The 18,579-nt window shown below is 43.3% G+C and overlaps 3 protein-coding genes across 3 annotated transcripts; 2 read left to right on the top strand and 1 right to left on the bottom strand.

Annotated features, from left to right (window-relative positions):
- The first annotated feature begins 867 nt into the window (after positions 1–867).
- Positions 868–5,105, top strand: grpel1 (GrpE-like 1, mitochondrial). Its single transcript, XM_017422057.3, has 4 exons — positions 868–1,011; positions 1,675–1,822; positions 3,176–3,257; positions 3,987–5,105. The coding sequence occupies exons 1-4, from the start codon at positions 944–946 to the stop codon at positions 4,331–4,333; spliced, it is 645 nt and encodes a 214-aa protein (XP_017277546.1). The 5' UTR covers positions 868–943; the 3' UTR covers positions 4,334–5,105.
- A 1,428-nt stretch (positions 5,106–6,533) lies between these two features.
- On the bottom strand, positions 6,534–13,442 carry tada2b (transcriptional adaptor 2B). The gene is made up of 2 exons (XM_017422055.3): positions 13,149–13,442; positions 6,534–10,445 (listed from the first exon to the last, which is right to left on the bottom strand). Exons 1-2 carry the CDS (start codon positions 13,416–13,418, stop codon positions 9,243–9,245), a joined length of 1,473 nt encoding a protein of 490 aa, XP_017277544.1. The 5' UTR covers positions 13,419–13,442; the 3' UTR covers positions 6,534–9,242.
- A 91-nt stretch (positions 13,443–13,533) lies between these two features.
- ccdc96 (coiled-coil domain containing 96) lies at positions 13,534–18,542 on the top strand. Its single transcript, XM_017422056.3, has 3 exons — positions 13,534–14,339; positions 17,318–17,665; positions 18,191–18,542. The coding sequence occupies exons 1-3, from the start codon at positions 13,692–13,694 to the stop codon at positions 18,527–18,529; spliced, it is 1,335 nt and encodes a 444-aa protein (XP_017277545.1). The 5' UTR covers positions 13,534–13,691; the 3' UTR covers positions 18,530–18,542.
- Positions 18,543–18,579: the final 37 nt, after the last annotated feature.

Raw genomic sequence — 18,579 nt, 5'->3', positions numbered from 1 at the left:
GGTTACATAGTGCAGGCGGGGCCTGTCACTTGTCGTCATCACATCATCACGTCATTTGCCTAAAGGCGTGATTAAAGGTGTCTTCAGCCAGGACACGCGGGAGCGTGATATCCCATAGTACATATGTTGTACCTCGTTCCTCTCCTTCAGGGAACAGTAGTTATATGCATAACATTACGTTTCAAATTGCCTTTCAGCAACTGCAGACAACACTGTGTGTTCTCTTATTGTGCACCTTGGTCATAAAAATGATCTTCGGTCAAGCTTAATGCAACACTAATTTGTTTTTTTGTGAAAGCCTAAAGCTGTGATAAAGTCTTCTGTAAATGAAGAGTAGAACTCCTATTCTTAAACTGGACTTTATATTTGTTTATGTTGATTTTGACTTGTTTTGTTTATAGATTTTAATATTATTTGTCACTTATAGCTTGTAACTTTGTAACTGCGTGCCATGATCTTGACCAGGTATCCCTTGAAAAAGATGTTAATCTCAAGGGACTTCCTGGTTAAATAAAAGTTAAATAAATAAAATAACATGACTACTCCGCTTTAAAATGATGTAACAGGAGTAGGCCTATTTAATGTCAGCAACTCTAATTCAAAATGTTCTTTATTTTCCTTTTGAATGAACTTTCATTTCAAAGTATCAAACGGTTTAATGTCGAATGTTTTAGTTGAATAACGAGAGGGTTGTGACTTGTGTAACCTTCTGTTTGATAAAAGTAAATGAAAAAAACTGTCCTTGGTCACATGTGCAGGATTCACCTTTGACTTCAGTTCAACCAAACTTAACATCGACGTCAGACGCTTTGATTATTCTGATTGGTCGGTTTAGAGAGCGTGTCTTCGTACTCGAATCTGATTGGCTCAGCCGGCACGCTGCGTATAGTCACTCTCGTGCGTCCTGTCAGCGTGTGTCACCAGCAGGTTTACAGTCGGAAAAATGGCGAGCTGGTGTGTGCGAGCAGTGAGACAGAGCTACTCGCTTGTAGCTTCACCTGCGCTGCTACGGTGAGCAGAATTTGTTCCTTTGACTTTCGTGTTTTTAAAGAAAACGCCGGGCTCGCTTTGAGCGGGAGTTCCGCTTCCTGACGGCTCATGATGGTAGCCGGTTAGCATCGTTAGCTTTCTCAGTCTGCTGGTTGACCTTTACGCAAGAAACAAGCAACACCGTAGTTAGTCCGTTGGAGGTGGACTAATTCACACCTTAGCCTACTCACCGTACAGACTGATACATTTGGCATGTCAATAGGAAAAGATGGATGACATAACGAAGATGGATGTAGTCGATGCTTATCTAACTTCCAGAGTATCTCCTCTAGTGCAGTTATTACAAATATTACATTTACGTGTTAATTGATTACACTGCCTGCTTGTGTTTGAATGTAGCTTCATGTTAACCCAGTGAGAAGTTATGAATGAATTGGGCGTCATATCTTCACGCAGCCCTATTGGCTGGAAGGAGATGATGACATAAATCGTCACACAGTGAAAGAAGCTTCAGTACAACTTAATACAGCTACAGTCATTAGCTTACTGAGAGTAGTGTGTACAGAACAGGCCTTACACAACATTCATGTGTGTTGGTAAAAGTAGAGTTAAGTTGTCCTGATGGAAAATAAAGATGTTTATAAATTTATTTATTTTTTTTTTTATTGTGCCTTAACCATCCAGAGCCTCTCCACGACTGCTGTGCACAGCCACGCAGCAGAAAAATGGCCCCGGGCCGGAGGAGGAAGCTGAGAAGACGGAGCAGGGCGCAGCGGAGAAAGCCCTGACAGAGGAGAAGAGTCAGCTGGAGGAGCAGCTTAAGGAGATGACAGTAAGTCAGCATGGTCACCCCGATGTAAACACATACATGCAGGAGAATAAGTACTCACCTTTCAGATGACTTGGTGCTGCGACACTTCTCGGTTGATAAACCTGTGATGGACTGGCAACCTGTTCAAGGTGGACCCTGAATGATTCCACTGAAACAGATAAACACTAGAATGGCTGCTAATGGAGCTAGGAGAGATTTTTGGCCACCGTTTTGCTAGGTGCTATGTGCATCACTCTGTACTGTTTACACGTGGAAGCCACAAATTGTTAATACTTGCATGCGCTGTATGCTGTGTCCTCAGTCCAAAAAGCGTAGAAATAGCCTTGTGTTGCTAAAATAAGCATATATCCTGCATAAAGTGAAAACAGAGGACAAGAGGTATCTGTAAGGAGCCTGGTCAAGCATTGGCTGTGGCAAAATGCTGACCTCACACTCTACAAAGTGCTGTAATTATTTTAGCCAGACCAGTATATAACTACACTTTATTTAATTTACATGTCTGCTTAGTCTAACCAGAGCTCTGCTGCCAGTGTCTGTAGTTAATTTCACTTTGATTAATAACCTAAACTTATTTAATGTTGTCTTTTTTTCATAATTCTGAAAACATTTAGCCCAGTATACTTTTAACTTACACTTCAGGGTTTAGACATGGATGACTGAGCTTTTGTCTACACTATACACTAATTCATTATTATTTAAATACATGGATACTTTATTCATCCCAGAGGGAAATTCAGTTGTCAAGTTTAACATTTATTTTAATTATGAAATATGTAAAACAGACTGGTAAACTAATGGCTTATTATTTAAAAAAATATATGTTACTGATATTGATGATATATTTTCAGTTAGTTGTGTGTCCCTACCCTCAGTATCCTGCTTTACAGTAATTATAGCAGTGTAGAGAGAGTGATGACCCCTGGTATAATATTAGACTAATGAAATAAAAGATAAGCCTAATACCATGTGCTTTGAAGTTAGAGTTCTGATAATTATAACAATTAATAGCAAAACATTAGGTTTCTTGACAGAATTATTATTTTTTCTCCATTATATTAAGTACACCACAAAGCACCAACCAAGATGGCGGCACAAAGTCTTGTTATCATAGACTGCACTGGGATTGGCCATTCTGGCTTATCTATTTTACTCAATGAATCATTTATTTAAAAAATATATCCTGGGGATGGGAGATAAATGAATCATTTTCCCATAGTGCTACCTAATTAATCGAGACTGAGATGCGATCGTTACGTTTCCTGGTGTGGTTTGAGCTCCAGCTCCATAGCTGAGCGTAGACCTGTCACTCCAACTACATTAGGTGGCAATAAGTACTTTGTTTTTGTTTTCCAGGATAAATACAAGAGGGCTTTAGCAGACACAGAGAACCTGAGGACGAGGAGTCAGAGGATGGTGGAGGATGCTAAGTTATACGGTGAGTCTCTTTCTGTTTTCAGTTTACGTATATTTCACGTACTCTGCGTGTAAAACCTAAAATCTGCTGACAGAAACGAATCAGTTGTGTTGCAGTTACATATAAGCACCACTAGAAGTCATGAAAGAGCAACTGAAGCTCTTTATCATTTATAAATTATTTTTACAACTTAGTTGGATTGATGTACTTCTAACAAATTTGCGATGATCAAATTTCAAAATACATTAGATTTTTCTGACAAATTTTAATGTCAGTTTATCTAATGATTCAGGGTATTTTCCTCTGATTAGATGGAGCCTCAAGCTGAGTTTTTAGAAGCTGTAGATATGCTTTGATAAATGCATGTTTTCTGTAGTTCTCTTGTTTAAAATGACCATACCCACCAATGCCAACCTGAGGGTTTAGATTCTTAAAGAAGAAAACCTACTATTTTGAAGTCATGACGCATGTAGACACTTATCTTCTTGTGGTTGATCACAGTAAAGTACATGGGACTGTTGACAATTTGACTTATCTTTGTCAGTGATGTACCTTGGCTACTTGTTAGCACAGAACAATAAATTTAATACAAATAAAATACAAAATACCATTTGCTGTCATTCAAGACATCTGATAATATTCATGGAATAAGTTAATCTGGCATAAGAGAGCAAAGTTTGAGTCTCGTCAAGTTTAAAAGTCAAAGCTGAAATTTTGTTGAATATTAATCCAACATTTGACCTTCATCAGGGATCCAGAGCTTCTGTAAGGATCTGCTGGAGGTGGCTGACATCCTGGAGAAGGCCACAGAGAGCGTGCCCAAGGAGGAGGTGACGAGCCAGAACCGTCACCTGAAGAACCTGTACGACGGCCTGGTGATGACCGAGGTCCAGATCCAGAAGGTCTTCACCAAGCACGGCCTGGTCCGGCTCAACCCCGAAGGCCAGAAGTTCGATCCCTACGAGCACGAGGCCCTCTTCCAGGCCCCCGTGGAGGGTAAAGAGCCCGGCACGGTCGCCATGGTAACCAAAGTGGGCTACAAGCTTCACGGCCGCACCCTCAGGCCGGCGTTGGTGGGTGTGGCCAAAGCCCCTTAGAACTGATGAGACAACTGAGTCGCGAAGCGGGACTAGTGTCGTTTCCTGGGCGACGGAGAGCTCAGGCTCAACAAGACTGCTGAAGACCCTGCAACCGATTACCCACAATCCTGTTCTCACACAACCAGGTGCCTCGAGGACAGGAAGTCAACAGATCTTTCTGTGGACAATATCCAACCGTTTTAAAGAGACACACTTCGTCACTAAACTGTCTCTTCAGTAAAATGCCAGTTTATCAGCAGCTTTGTAAGTTCATCTTTTTTCAGATATAATGAGATTATGGAAGAAGTCAAAGGTCACAGGCAGAGGCTTCTGTACCTGTTTAAAAATAGATGATCATTAAAGTTTAGGAGGGAAAAAGCAGGTTAGATATGACATAACCCCTCTTTGTAAGTGAGAGTGTATGATGTGAAATCCATCCACTGAGTGGTAAAGCTGCTGGTGTCATTCCAAAACCTTTGTTTTTATCGAAAGTTGTTTTCTTGCTTTGACTTTGACCTTCACTCTATAAATAAACTAAGGAACGCCGCTGGAGATGCGATCTAAAAAGTCGAGACGTTATTTCAGACTGACGTTGGCTTCTAATTCAGTTTTAGCAGAAACCATTCTTATCTCAGTCACATGATGTGATCCGGTCTGATAAAGCAGCCGTTCGAACTCTGACACAGTTTGACTTTGGAATAAAACAACAATAATGTACCAGGTGGATCTGTAAACTAGTGTAAGAAGCATGTCACTGCATCCGAATAAACTGGTCAATGTTGGAAACACGTGGAGGATTTCAGTTTGACTTTTTGACATGGCATCTTCACCCCGACTGACAGCTGAGGGGCAGAGGGGAGCTCAGGGAAAGCTGTACCTTGTTTGAGTAGGAACTTCAGATTCAGTATGTTTGTTTTAAATGTCCCATCAGGACTTGACCCAGAATCATTATTTTCACTCTTCTATATCAAAAGCTGTTTTAGGACATTGATTCACCCATCTGTTAGTTTGAGAGCTTTGGTCACTCTGCTCTTTTTGTCTGGACAAGATGGAGACCAACTTTTTATGCCAAAAATTGGACAAGACATCTGTCTTAAGTAAAAAAGTTCATTTCCGAAAACTGGCCCTGGGACGACTTCAACATAATGCAGGTGGTTCGGGCACCTGTGCAGTGAGTGGACGGACATTGTGCAGCTGGAAGACTCGTACCAAGGTGCTGTTTTAGGATGGATAAGACGGGGGGGGGGGGGGGGGGGGGGGTAGCATCACTTCCAGGTCGTACCCTGACTCCCCCACAGCACGATGCAGGAGTAACACCGGTGTTTCTGTCGACTGCTGTGACAATGTTCCCCTGCCGTCAGCACCACCAGACACGCTCAGAGTGGTCATCCTTGGTGAAGCAGAAACAAGATTCCTCACTGATACGCCATCACCCGTCCTTATCTCCCAGTTACAGCATCTCTCCGACCCCAGCTGGCTGCTCATGGCTGATAGGAGTCATCAAAACGTGATGCAGGATGACACAAGCAGTTGGAAAGAGTCCAATACTTGTGTCCAGGTGGCAGGCGTAGATGTCCCAATATGATTCCTCTGTGTAGTCCAACTTGGGGAAACTGGATCTACACAACACACACATGGGTGCCCTCACATCGGTTCCAACACGGGACCACCGTACGACCCAGCCTGATGCAAACCCACAAGGTGACCCCCATTCAGCTCCTCCTTTCTTTGCTTTAACTAGTTGTTTCCTGATGCCACCACCAGTGCCCACCAGTGCTGGGTGTGGACGTGTCAGCTCCTTGCAAACACCATCACTGGTCTCCATGTGGACCCAGTGCAGTTGTTGGACATGATGCTTGCCTTAATTTACTCAAGGAACAATGTTTGTCCAGATTTTCATCCATCCGTTGTCTTTACCTGCTTTTCCACACAGGGTGGTGTTGAGTTGAGAAACGACATTGAAAGCAAACAGTGTAACCAGCCTCATCTCATCACCTCATCAACATGCAGCTCTTGAGCAGCCAGACTTACAAACGGTCTCTTTGTGACCGACAACAGGGTTAATGTCTCCACCGAAAACCAGAACTACTTAGTGAAGAGGCTGTTTCAGCACTTATAAAGGTGGAAAAGGAGAAAAATAAACCAAAACACACACAGACAGTCATCAAGATCAGAGACAACTCTTCACTGGAACAGAAGACTCAAGAAAGGCTCTGTCTCTGTCACTGAAAATCTGTTTATTACAAAAAAATATTTTTTTTTTTGACAAAATACTGTACAGGTACGTACACCCCTTTACCCGATTTATATTACAAAATATTTACATTTGACGACCTCACCAAAAATATATTTTTCTTTTCTTCTTCTGCGTTTTAGGACTTTTCGTTGAGAACAACCTGGAATTATTGGATGATACAGGAAAATAAAATAAACTATAAATCTCTAACAGCCTTACAGCACGTGGAAAGAAGAAATATGTTTACAGGATGTTAAACAAGAGGAGTCTAATGACATTTACTGACGTTAGTGATACAGTTGTGACAACCCTCAAACAGAACATTTGAGTGGGACACATCACACAGAGGGACATTTGTTTGCACTTTTTTTCACGTATACATAAAACCTTTGAAATGATGTATCATTAGAACCCAAATTTACATTTCACACCACCAATTGAAGTCACCGAAACACTATACAATTTATGGAAAAGGCAGAAATTCTCATAGCGAGCTGAATCTTTATAGACTGTATCGACTCCTGTTCAATGTGTTTTAATAAGTCAGGTTCTGAAAAGCAGGTATTTGTCCAAGCAGAAGGGAAAACTGCATTTGCTAGCATCTTATTTCTACTTCGGGTCACACTTTGGTACTTTGCAGTTTTGTTGCTTGTTGATTAGATATGAGCTACGGTCTGTGTGCGCCTCTCAGTGCAGAAGATAACACTTAATTATAATAATATAACACTTAATTACTCGCTTACATTGATTGTTGGTCGTTTTGATAAAGTTTTCAGACTGTCTGAGGCGTACAACCGGACCCTTTGCTATAGAAGACTTTAAGATTATTAGGACTATAATGTAACAATACTAATCAACACGATGAGTGCAGGAAGTGACTTTCTACACTATAAAAGAAAAACCACAGCCAGAACTACAGAGCAGAAGCCACAGGTTCCTGAAAGGTTTAAATTAGCTGAAGGCTTACGCTCATATTCCAGCATTAAAGAGCAGATTTTCATGCCTTCCTTTTTTATTCCAGTGACCTTAGTGCTGCAGAGAAGGAAAAACAAACAAACATCCGAGTGATTTACAGTTTAACAAGCATGATGGCTTCACTGAACTAAAGAGCAGTGAAATGTGAACAGATCACCGGTTCTCCTGCCCTCTGATCACGAGTTGGCAGCGCAGTGGCCTAGTGGTCGGCACTGATGCCTCACAGCAAAGAAGGTCCCGGGTTCGGGTTCCAGGTTGGACCTGGGGTCTTTCTGTGTGTTTACTATGTTTTCCTCATGTTTGCGTGGCTTCCAGAAACATGCACGTTCAGGCTGCCTCCACTGAAAAAGAGATTTGTGATTTCAGTGGGGTTAGCCTGATTAAATAAAGGTTAATAATAAATAAAAAAATAATGCATTTTTTTTTAATTGACAGATCAGAGAGCTTTAGATGGCTTTCTGCAAGAATCCACATTCAGTTTTGAATCACCCACCACCATGGAAGGTGGGCAATCAAGTTAGTGCCTGTGCCTGCCTGTTAGCAAAATATCTCCTGAGCCACTCAGAAACGAATCATTGGATGTACATCTACAACTGACTGGATGGCCACCACTGCTAATCAACCTTAGCAAACACAACGCAAACAAAACGCTTTGTTTTGAAACAGAAACTGAGCTGAAATTTGGTGTGGCTGAGAGTCATCCCCAACACACACTCAGAGGGCTAACAGCTGGTGCAACGGCTCTCTTTAGACCTTTGGCATGCAAGGTGGCGGGCAATATGCAAGCCTTCAAGGAATACTGCTTTTTAACGTCACGGGTTTTATATTACGAGGACAAGAACACATTTAAAACTGTGCTAATCTGCCCGACATCTTGATGTGAAACAAGTTTTAGTGGCAGACCGGTTGGCACAACACAGACTCTGAAAGGTGTTTACCTACACATACATTAGTCTGATCCAACAGTTTGTAGGCACATTGTAAATCTTAATAACCCTAAGGACAACGCAGCAATCAATCAGAACTGATACAACGGTTTCCACATCTAACTAGTTGTATTTAAGGCTATAAGCCAGCGAATCACTGGCTTTCAAACGCAACCTAGCATATTTTTTGTTTTTAAATCACAAATCTTTGATCAACATCCTTCAAATTTGGTAATTTAACCACAACGCCTACAAAAGGGGGACATTTAGCTTAACAAGAACCTTAGCAAACTTGCCCTACAGAGGACGAACAATCTCAGACTTTAATCACACTCTTTGGCCTTTTTTCAGACATTTTTCGTCCGGACCGACCTCCAGCCGAACGCTGCTACAACAGTTTGTTGTGTTACTGCAGATAAAGGCCTGCAAATAAACCCGCTGCAAATACAGTAAGAAGTCGGAAACTGCTTAATATCTGCAAGGACTGAAGTTTTTGTTGTCCAGAATTATTGTGGGCAGAATGTACTACTGGAGTTTCTTTGTTTTTTCAAATGCAAAGATATAGGCTGAACTTTTTTTTTTTTTTTTTGCTTTTAAAACTTCGCATGAAAATATACTTCCTTTTTTTCTTTTTCTCCAGTGGGACATCTTCTTTATTAGCCATGTACATATTCACAAAGTCAACCCTGAAAAATAAAATACAAGTTCTCTGTGAATGCCAGTAGTTTTGTTCATGTCTCAGCAGCTACTAGCGATCATCGGTGTCTCGATCCCGGGAGAAAACGGCTCGCTACGAGGCGTCTCGAGATATCCAGCCGTTCTCTGTGAGGAAAGTCAGGATGCGCTTCTTGAGGACTTTGTCTAGATAGCTGGGCAGTCGGCTCTTGGCCGGGATGCCCTGTCTTTTCTGCAGGTGGTCTTTGATGATGATGGTTTTGACGGTCAGGTAGCGCGTGGGGCTGAGGTTCAGAGAGTTACACAACACCTTCTCCCGATCGGACAGGAGCTCGAAACCCGTTAGGTTCTCTATGGCTGCAAACTCGCCGTCTTTACCGTCCTCTTTGAGCCCACCCCCCAGCCCTCCAGCCCCACCCCCTCCACCTCCAGCTCCACCCCCCAGGCCCATCCCGGAGCCGAGCAAGCCCCCTCCTGAGCTGCTGCGTTTGGAGGCCACCACGCTTTTGTTCTCCTTGCGTTTCTCCCGTTTGTGGCGCGCCGCTTCGTATTCCGCGGACTCCTCCAGGCGCGTGATGCCGTTGCGGCGGTAGCGCTGCAGCTCGCGTACCTTCACTCTCAGCATTCGCTCTTTGTGCATGTTCTCAAAGAACTCCTCGAACTCCCGGTGGGCCATGAACTGGCACAGCGCCCGCAGCCTCACCCGCTGCTCTTTCTCCTCCTTGGTGATCTTTCTTTTAGGCGTGCTCGGAACGGGACCGGAGCCGGCCCCCGTCATAGAGGCCGATCCAACGGCTCCTGCTACTCCCGGCCCGCCTGCTCCAACGGAAGCTCCCACAACTCCCAGCCCTCCCGGTTTCTCCTTCTCCTTGTCCTTCTTGTCCCTGCCGAGGAACACGGGCACCAGGTTGTAGTCCCGAGCAATGTTCTTCCGCCGCTGGCGCTCCCTCAGCTTGCGCACGTACATGTCCACGTGGGCGCGTTTCAACTCGATTTCAACATCCTCGTCGTCGTAGTTGACCGACAGCCCGCTGATGAGCTTCTCTGCGTCCTGGTCGTACTCGATTTCGTAGTCGTCGCGCAGCGGCATGTAGCCAAGCTGCTGCTGCTCCACCAGGCTTATGTCCAGCGGGGGCAGTGGGGTTGTGAGGCTGGGCGACAGGGGGCCCCCGCTTGGACAGGTGTGGTCTGTTACCCGGTTAGGAATGCTGTCAGGGATGCAGGCTTTGCCCAGGTTGCCGTGGATGTACATGGTGACATAATGCTCCATGACCTCCTGAGGAGTCCGGGACGCTCCGACGTGAGCCGCCATGTCCTCCTGAGAGAAAACAAATAAGTCAGAAGAAAGAAGAACCAGAAGAAGAAACTTACAGGATTTACTTGCATTAAACTGTAGGGATCACCATGCGACCTGAGAAAACACGTTTACTGGACCAACGAAAGTCTGTGAAACACATTCAGAGGCAAGTTGTTGTCCGTGGATAAGTGTTTGAGTGTTTTATTAAATTGCAAAAAGTTCATCGCCATTCAAGCAGTTCACTGACACAATGTGGGCTTCTGACAAAGACCAACAAACAGAGTTAGGACTCCGTCAGACAGTACGAAGTTGCGTATGGAGCCATAACAGTCCGGTACCACTTTCCAGGTTGTGGGGAGCTGGTGCCTATTTCCAGCAGTCACTGTGAGAGAGGCAGGGGACACAACCTGGACAGGTTGCAAGTCAGGGACACATAGAGACAATCAACCATTCACACTCTCACTCACACCTAGGAACAAGTTTTTACAGTTGCCAGTTAACCTAACATGCATGTTTTTGGTCTGTGGGAGGAAACCGGAGTTCCCGGAATAAACCCATGTGAGCTCAGGGAGAACATGCAAACTCCACCCAGAAAGGCCCCAGGTCAGGAACCGATCCTGCAACCTTCTTGCTGGGAGGAAACAGCTCGAACCACTCCGCTGCTGTGACAATGAAATCACAAACAGCGGACCTCTAGATTTAGAGAGCCCTGGACGTAAAACACATCAGCTGTGATTGCTTAGAATCAAGCCGATTTACTGTCAAAGAGATAGATTGTTAAAGGACAAGCCATTACTCCAAAATTAACTAAAAACAATCAAACAAACAAAAAAGTCTCAGGTCCTTTTCAACATGGAGTACCTGTTGGAGACAAACTCCAGCACGATGAAATGGAAACAAAACCCTAAAACAGGCTGTCACAAACACTCACCGGACATGCCACGCCTTGCCCAAAGTATACAAACCCAAGGTTTTAGGATAGGAAAAATGTCATTGAATGGTCTAGAAAAGGGCATTGTTCATGTTTTGGAGATTATTCCGATAAAGCTTGCCTGTGTGTATGTTCACACAGGTTTGGTGACAGGGAGGGAGAATGCAACTTCTACATAGGACCTCAGTCTGATACTTTTTAGTCCCTGCATGATATAGCTGCTGTTTTTATTTTCCATCCCAGTTTTGTTGGTTAACATTGTGAACATTGTTTTGACTGCGTTAACTGTGTCAAGAGACTTAACTCAGCTATTTGGGTAAAATATACAGATTGATAACCGATAACTTTTTAAACATTGTGTTCACAGAAGCTCTATTGATCTAATGTTAAAAACATATGTATGTAATTAGAGTGATTTACGAGGTGGCTAAAATTAATTTGACCTAACTTTTAAATGTGCCTCACATCCACTAACCCTTTCATATCAGAAGTATATAAAGTTAGATTAGAATCACATTTCCAGTTTCGTTAGTTTGACTTTTGTCACTTTCATTACGGTTCCAATTCAGAAACATTGAAGCACCTTTATTACTATTTTGTTAATTTTTTTCTCCTGTATCTCATCACACAGCTTTAAAATAAAACAAGCAAATTAGACGTCAAAACATGCAGCTCAATCGGGAACAGTGTGCTATGACTTTGGTCTTGGTCTTGAAAAAAAACAACAAAATGAGATCAATGTTTCTTACGTGTTTTGACAAAGCATGTGAGGAAACCCAGCCCTTTTTGGAGCTCTACAGCTCACCCATACTTTACAGCAGAAACATCATTCAGACTTTAAACGAGTCACGCAAAGTTAGAATTATAAATAGCCGAACTGGCATTTTGATATATGTTGTACTTATAAAAAAGTTGAGATTTAAATTTGATGATTTTTCCACAGAACGTTCAACTGACAGTTGATTATGTCACACACTAATTGTTGAAAAGACAAGTGCTTTTTATGCTCCCACAACTCTTTTAGGTACATATTCAACTTATACATTAAACTGTAGCCTTCCTTCACCCAGTGTGTCTCTCTCACTCCGACAGGACATGTAGTTCTCCTCAAACCTGGAACCAAACGTTTATATTTCTTTCCTGTCATTAAAACACATGCGTGAACATCAGTCATCTACTGCTTACAGTTCAAGGATTTTTAAGATCTAATTTATAGTATTCACACTGTTTTAGATTTACTTTTCCATCAGTTTCTGAGTGACAGACAGAGGTGTGTGGTTACCATGGTGACCACATGGTAACCTTTTCTTCTGATCTTGGTACTCTTTTCCACAGCTCATACATCAACGTGTAGGCATTTGTTCCCAGCTTACAGTACATACACACATATTACAGAGTTCGGTCTAATGTTGGGTTCAACTGTTCAGCATTTCTTCAGAAATGTCCCAGTTTAGTTTACCATTCCTATAATAACAAAATATACGTTCAAATGTTTGTTTTTGGAGTAAAAAATAGCTCGTGTACCCCTCTTCTGAGTCATATTGTTGATTTTTTTGGTGCGGTTCATTATAAAATTAGGTCAAACCTTCTGTTATGGACGTAAAAACAACAGAATGCTTATCTGCCACAGTTATATTTTGCTAACTTTTATGACTAAAGTAGTTCGTCTGACAGGTTTTCTCTTTAAAAGTCACTCACATTGTAAGAATAATTTTGCTCCTTGTTGAGTGGTTCTCTTTACGTCCACTTCAAAAGAAAACTTATGTGAGTATGTGTAAATAAAAGTTCTGTACCCAGTTTCCAAATCCGTATTGCTCGATAGCATCGAGCAGCGACTGCTCTTCCCTGCTGCTCCATCCTCCCTCCGCCTCGGGACCCCAGAGTGAGAACAGACCGCCGTCGACCTGCTGGTAGCCGTGCCATCTCCGGTGGTTACCAATTTCCGCCCCCGCCGAGAAGCACTCCGGGCACAGCTCGATATCGGGGCAGTCGGTGCAGCGCAGACGCAGGTTCGTAACGTCCGCGAGGCAGTTAACGCAGTACTTCTTCCCTACGTCGGCCATCTTGCCTGGCGGCTGCTGCTTCTTGTTGTAGCAGGCAGATCTTAGCGCCTGCGCACAGCGAGCCTCGACGCTTCCAGCTACACACCCACTGCCCTAATTAATATTCATGGCAGGGAGCCAGGGAGCCGGTGATTGGCTGCCGAAACCTAGTTTCCAGGACGACAGAAACCAAAACGAACAGTTTTCATTGACTAACTGCACGAGCCCTTTAGCTCCAGACGAATTAAATAATTCTTTAATGAATTCTCGTCATCTCTTTTTTTCATATTAAAAATGAATAGTGAGTTAGAACTCAACGAAAGGAAGAAAATGACTCTCATTAATGTTCATGAAAATGAAAAAGAAGATGACTCAGCTGAAATATCAAATGAAGGAGAACTCTCTGCCAGTAGAGAAGTCACAGAAGACCTCTTTGTTGAGGAAGCAGCCACCTGCGAGTCAAAGGAGAGCACTGGCCTCAGAAGCGTCACCACGAGTGAAGACTTGGCCATGAAGATGAACAATGAACAACTGCTGCCACATGACCCGAGTGTTGTTTTTAAAGCTGACAGCAGTGATGGACCTTTGAGTTTAAATGTCGAGAGCCCCGGTCCAACACGGGGGGAGAAGAAGGAGACCCCTGCTGCAGCTCTGGACAACAAAGATGCCAACGAGTCCATGCAGGAGCCGCACAAAGAGAGGGGCCGAGCCAGCCAGCTGAACAGGCTGCTGCAAACGAAGCTGACAGGGCTCTTCAAAAACAGACCCATCCCTGACAGCCAGCTCGAGGCGGAGAGGTGTGAGTACGAGCAGCAGCAGCAGGAGTGTGACAAGTACATCCACCTCCTGACTGACCTGAAGCTGCAGCTCAGCGCTGCCTCAGACTCAGCCCAGCAGCAGGCCGAGGAGCTGAGGCTGCAGGAGCTGGAGAAACTGGATGAGGTTGGTGTCTGTGGAAGATAATCCTAAGTGTCTGAAGAGAAGGCTGTCTTAGAGCACAATTACAGTCTGCTGACTCGTGCATTTCTTTATAAATTCTGCAAATACCTAGAAGCATTTTGGAGGGGTTAATGCTCACAGTTACAGCTGCATATGCGAACAAGATGACATGGGAATTGTTCAATCCTAATTTAGTTTTTTATATTTCCAGTAATCATTGTAGACTGGATGTCCAGGACTATGGGCGACTAATCTATAGGAAAAAAAACTATTATTATACATCTAGAAATCTTTCTTTCAGATGCTCCCCTCAGCAACCCAACTCATACGATAGAGATTTGGTCACTTTCCTACACTGGATACCCTTCCTTGCTCAACCTGGGCTCAATCCCGCAGCCTCAGGATTACAAGACTGCAGCGCTGACCAGCGTGCTATCTGAAAATCTTGTTGCTTCAGAGTATTCAAGCATCAACTTTTCTCACAGTACTTGGAAGGTGTATGTTTCATGTGATACCAGAGAAACAAATAGAGTAATGGGGGACCAGACACAAGACTGGTTATTGTTGTCGTGACGGGGTGTTGCTTAGTGTTTGTCAAAAGTTTTTTTTTTTTCTTCAAATACTGTTAAATGAAAATAAGTAGCTTTGAAAACACTTTACAGTTCATAGAAAATTTGCTGTACCAATGAAAAATATGTAGAAATAAATAAAATATAAATAAAGATGGGGAAAGCAACTCTATTAACTTCTATTATCCAAAATCGAAGCCAGATTGTCCATTTTGGGGGAGCTGCCATGTTGTATTTTTGGAGCCAGAGTCTGCACACGGCATGTGTGGAGCTGTACCATCGAGACATAAGTCACACCCTCCCAACCAAGGCTGACATTTTGTCAATCACAGTGTAACATGGCACTCATTTTAAAGCCTGAATGTGGGGCGTAGCTGTTGCCTCTCAGAGAAGCGACTGCAGGATCTCCTCTCAACCTGGTGGCCTTTCTCGGTGGAGTTTACATGTTCTCTCCAGGCGTGTGTGGGTTTATGCCGGGCACTCCGGTTTCCTCCCACAGACCAAAAACATGCATGTTAGGTTGATTGGTAACTCTAAATTGTCCCTAGATGTGAGTGAGAACTTGAGTGGATGTTTGTCTCTATATGTCCCTGTGATGGACTTGTGACCTGTCCAAGGTGTCCCCCGCCTCTCGCACAGTGACTGCTGGAGATAAACACCAGCTCTCTGCGACCTGGAAAGGAGAAGCAGCTAAGGAAAATGGATGGATAACTGAAGATACAGGAGCAAGATAAGAGCTACATAAATCAACACCTGAAAAAATTATTGGAAGTGTATTTTTATTTTTCCGGCAGGAAAATGTGTCATTCAGTTACATAAAAAGGAGGCTCTTAAAATGAGTAATGCAGCCACCCACCATTGTGCCTTCAACTTCCAGGATCCAGTCCTGTGCCTAGTCGTATATCGATGATAGAAACCGTGTTAGAAGTGTCTCTAAACTTTTAACTATTACATGTAAATTGATTTTGAAAAAAAAACTGTGCATCAAATAAAAAAAAAAAAAAAATACTAAGGTTTTTGTTGTTACGTGTCTACAGGAGAGAAAAAGAAGGAGAAAAGAAGGATAGAGCAGAGGAGAGGAGGTGCTGGAGACAAAGAAAAGAGGAAAGTATTAAACCAGATCTTTGGTTTTAAATGGAACATAGAGCTGAGTCTGTCTCAAGCAGAGGAGTTAAAATGTCTTGGAAACTTGATTATGAGTGATGGTCGGGTGGAGTGGAACATGGACCAAAGGTTCAGGGCCTTATCTGCAGAAATGAGGGTGTTGCTCCAATCTGTCAGCTGAGCCAAAAGCCAAAGCTCTCATGTTAATGGTCTGTCTATGTTTCAACCCTCATCTAAGGTCAGAGTTGTGAATCATGGATCATGTGGATCATCTTGTGGATCATGACCAAAAGAACAAAACCTTGGATACAAGTAGCTGGAAATATTGTGGTCGGGCTCGGCCTTAGTGATAAGATGAGGAGCTTGGTCATCTGAGGGAAGCTTGGAGTAGAGTCACTGAGGAGCCACCCTGGCTCCCTCTGGAGGTGTTTCTGGAGCACTGTCTGCTCCACCTTGGACAGACTGAGAGCCTGAGACAGTCCCAGAACTCAGAACTCACTAGAGAAAGTATATATCCTCTGTGGCCTGGGAACACCTTTGGATCCCCCAGGAGGAGCAGGAGAATGTTGCTGGGGAAAGGGATGTCAGGAATCCCCCCCCCCTGGAACCAATACCTCCACAACCCGGGCAGGGATAGGTGGAAAAAGACAGCATATATTTTTTCTTTTGTTTTTACTTTTCATATTTGGTGTCATTGTGTTCTTGTTTTTACTTAAGTATGATGTAAGTGTTTTGATTAAACCTTCAGTTTGGCAATAGTTGAGCTTTAAATCCAGTTATTATTGCCAACACTGTCAGTCAAATTGGATCCAATCAAACCTAAACAGTGCAGATAAAGCAGGTTAGCTGAGTTTTTTACAAATCAAACTTAATCAAACTTATTTTATTGAAAATAAACGAACATTTAAAGGTATGGCACATATGATGTGATGACATCTACTGACACAAACTACAATAATTGAATTAGGGACAGACAACAATTTTTGAATAATTGTTTTAGTGTGAAAATTGAAATAGATCATGTGATTATAGTCTTAGTCAGTTGACATTTTTCCACCTGTTAGTCACATGCTGTTAGTAACAGGTCCACAAGGGGGTGGTAAAGCATAAGGTTGTTTGCCATGGGCCAGGATGCTTTTAAAGACATGAACTGCATTTAGTGATACAATTGAAGTGATCCTGTGTCTGTTTAACATAAAGAGAAAAGAAGTAGTCTTACAGAGGTGCCTGTGCATGTACCAGTCTTGTTATTTAAACTTTTTGAAATAGCTAAATTTAGTCAGTTAAAATATTCCCATGTGTCTTCAGGTGGAAGAGGAATGGCAAGCGTTGGTGGCCCTGAAGCAGGATGCGGCTGTGAGCGCGCTCAGCCGCCGCCTGGGGAAAGAAGCAGCTCGGGCTAAAGTGCAGTCGGTCCTGACAGCGGAGCAGCTTCGGCAGGACGAGCTGGTCAAGGCTCGCCTCAAGCACTTCAAGCTGAGGTTCAGGGTCCGCAGGCTGGAGGCAGAGCTCCGTGAGAAAGACGAGCGGAGCAGGGACCCCCTACAGGTCCAGTTCGAGCAGCTGCAGGCCGAGAGGCTGGAGCAGAAAAAACAGGCAGAAAGGCAAAGTGAGGAATCACTTAAACTACAGAAGAAGATCAGCAGCTCCTTGGAGGTAATGCGATGAATCCAGAGGTACAGATTGGAGTCATAGCTCATACTTTGTTTCCTTATCTGTACCCCAAAATACAATCCCAATTCCAAAAACGTTGAGATGTTAGGTCAATTGTAAATAAAACAGAAGGCAACGATAAACCCTCATTTCAAAATAAAATAAAGCCTCATATACATGAAATATTTTAACTAATTTTACAACTGTCTACGTCCCTCTTCTTTTAGCAAAACCTGAGAACTAAGGAGAGCAGCTGTTAGAGGTTTTGGAGGGGTTGTTGTCCCATTCTCGTCCGATGTAGGATTCTAGCTGTTCAACAATCCTGGGTTTTCTTTGTGACAACCTCAACATTTCCTGAAATGTTCCTTTCATCAAAAGGGTTGATAAAATATGTTGGGTTTTTTTTTAGATTTGTAAATCATAACATTCAGTTTTTTATTTACATTTGACACAACTGTTTTTTGGAATTGGGGTTTTATGACCAACCTGTGGAGACTGGTATTGAAATTGCTTTTGCTGCTTTGACAGATCCTGTCGAATGTCAAAGAGAAGCTGTTCTGGAGCCAGATGGAGGTCCAGGCCAAGCGGCAGCAGCTTACAGAGCTGGAGGCCATGGTGGCCAGGAAGAAGGACCTCCTGACCCGAACCAAGCAGGCCCGAAACAACCTCCAGAGAGAAAACCTGAAGCTGAACGAGCGCCGGGGACTCCTGGGGAACAGGGTCCTGCTGCGGGACTTTGAGGACACCGTGGATGCCTTGGACCACCTGGAGAAGCACCTGGAGGACCTGAAGCACCAGCAGGCTAAGATTGTCTTCAAATGTAGCAGATGGAAGAAGAAACTGGAGACGACTTTAATGAATGAATGAGCAAAAAAAAAAAGGCTCAATTTAACATGTTAACTTAAGACGCAGCTTCC

This window comes from Kryptolebias marmoratus, linkage group LG7 (genome assembly GCF_001649575.2).
Source record: "Kryptolebias marmoratus isolate JLee-2015 linkage group LG7, ASM164957v2, whole genome shotgun sequence".
Classification (NCBI taxonomy): Eukaryota; Metazoa; Chordata; class Actinopteri; order Cyprinodontiformes; family Rivulidae; genus Kryptolebias; species Kryptolebias marmoratus.
This window is presented reverse-complemented; position numbering and strand designations above follow the sequence as displayed.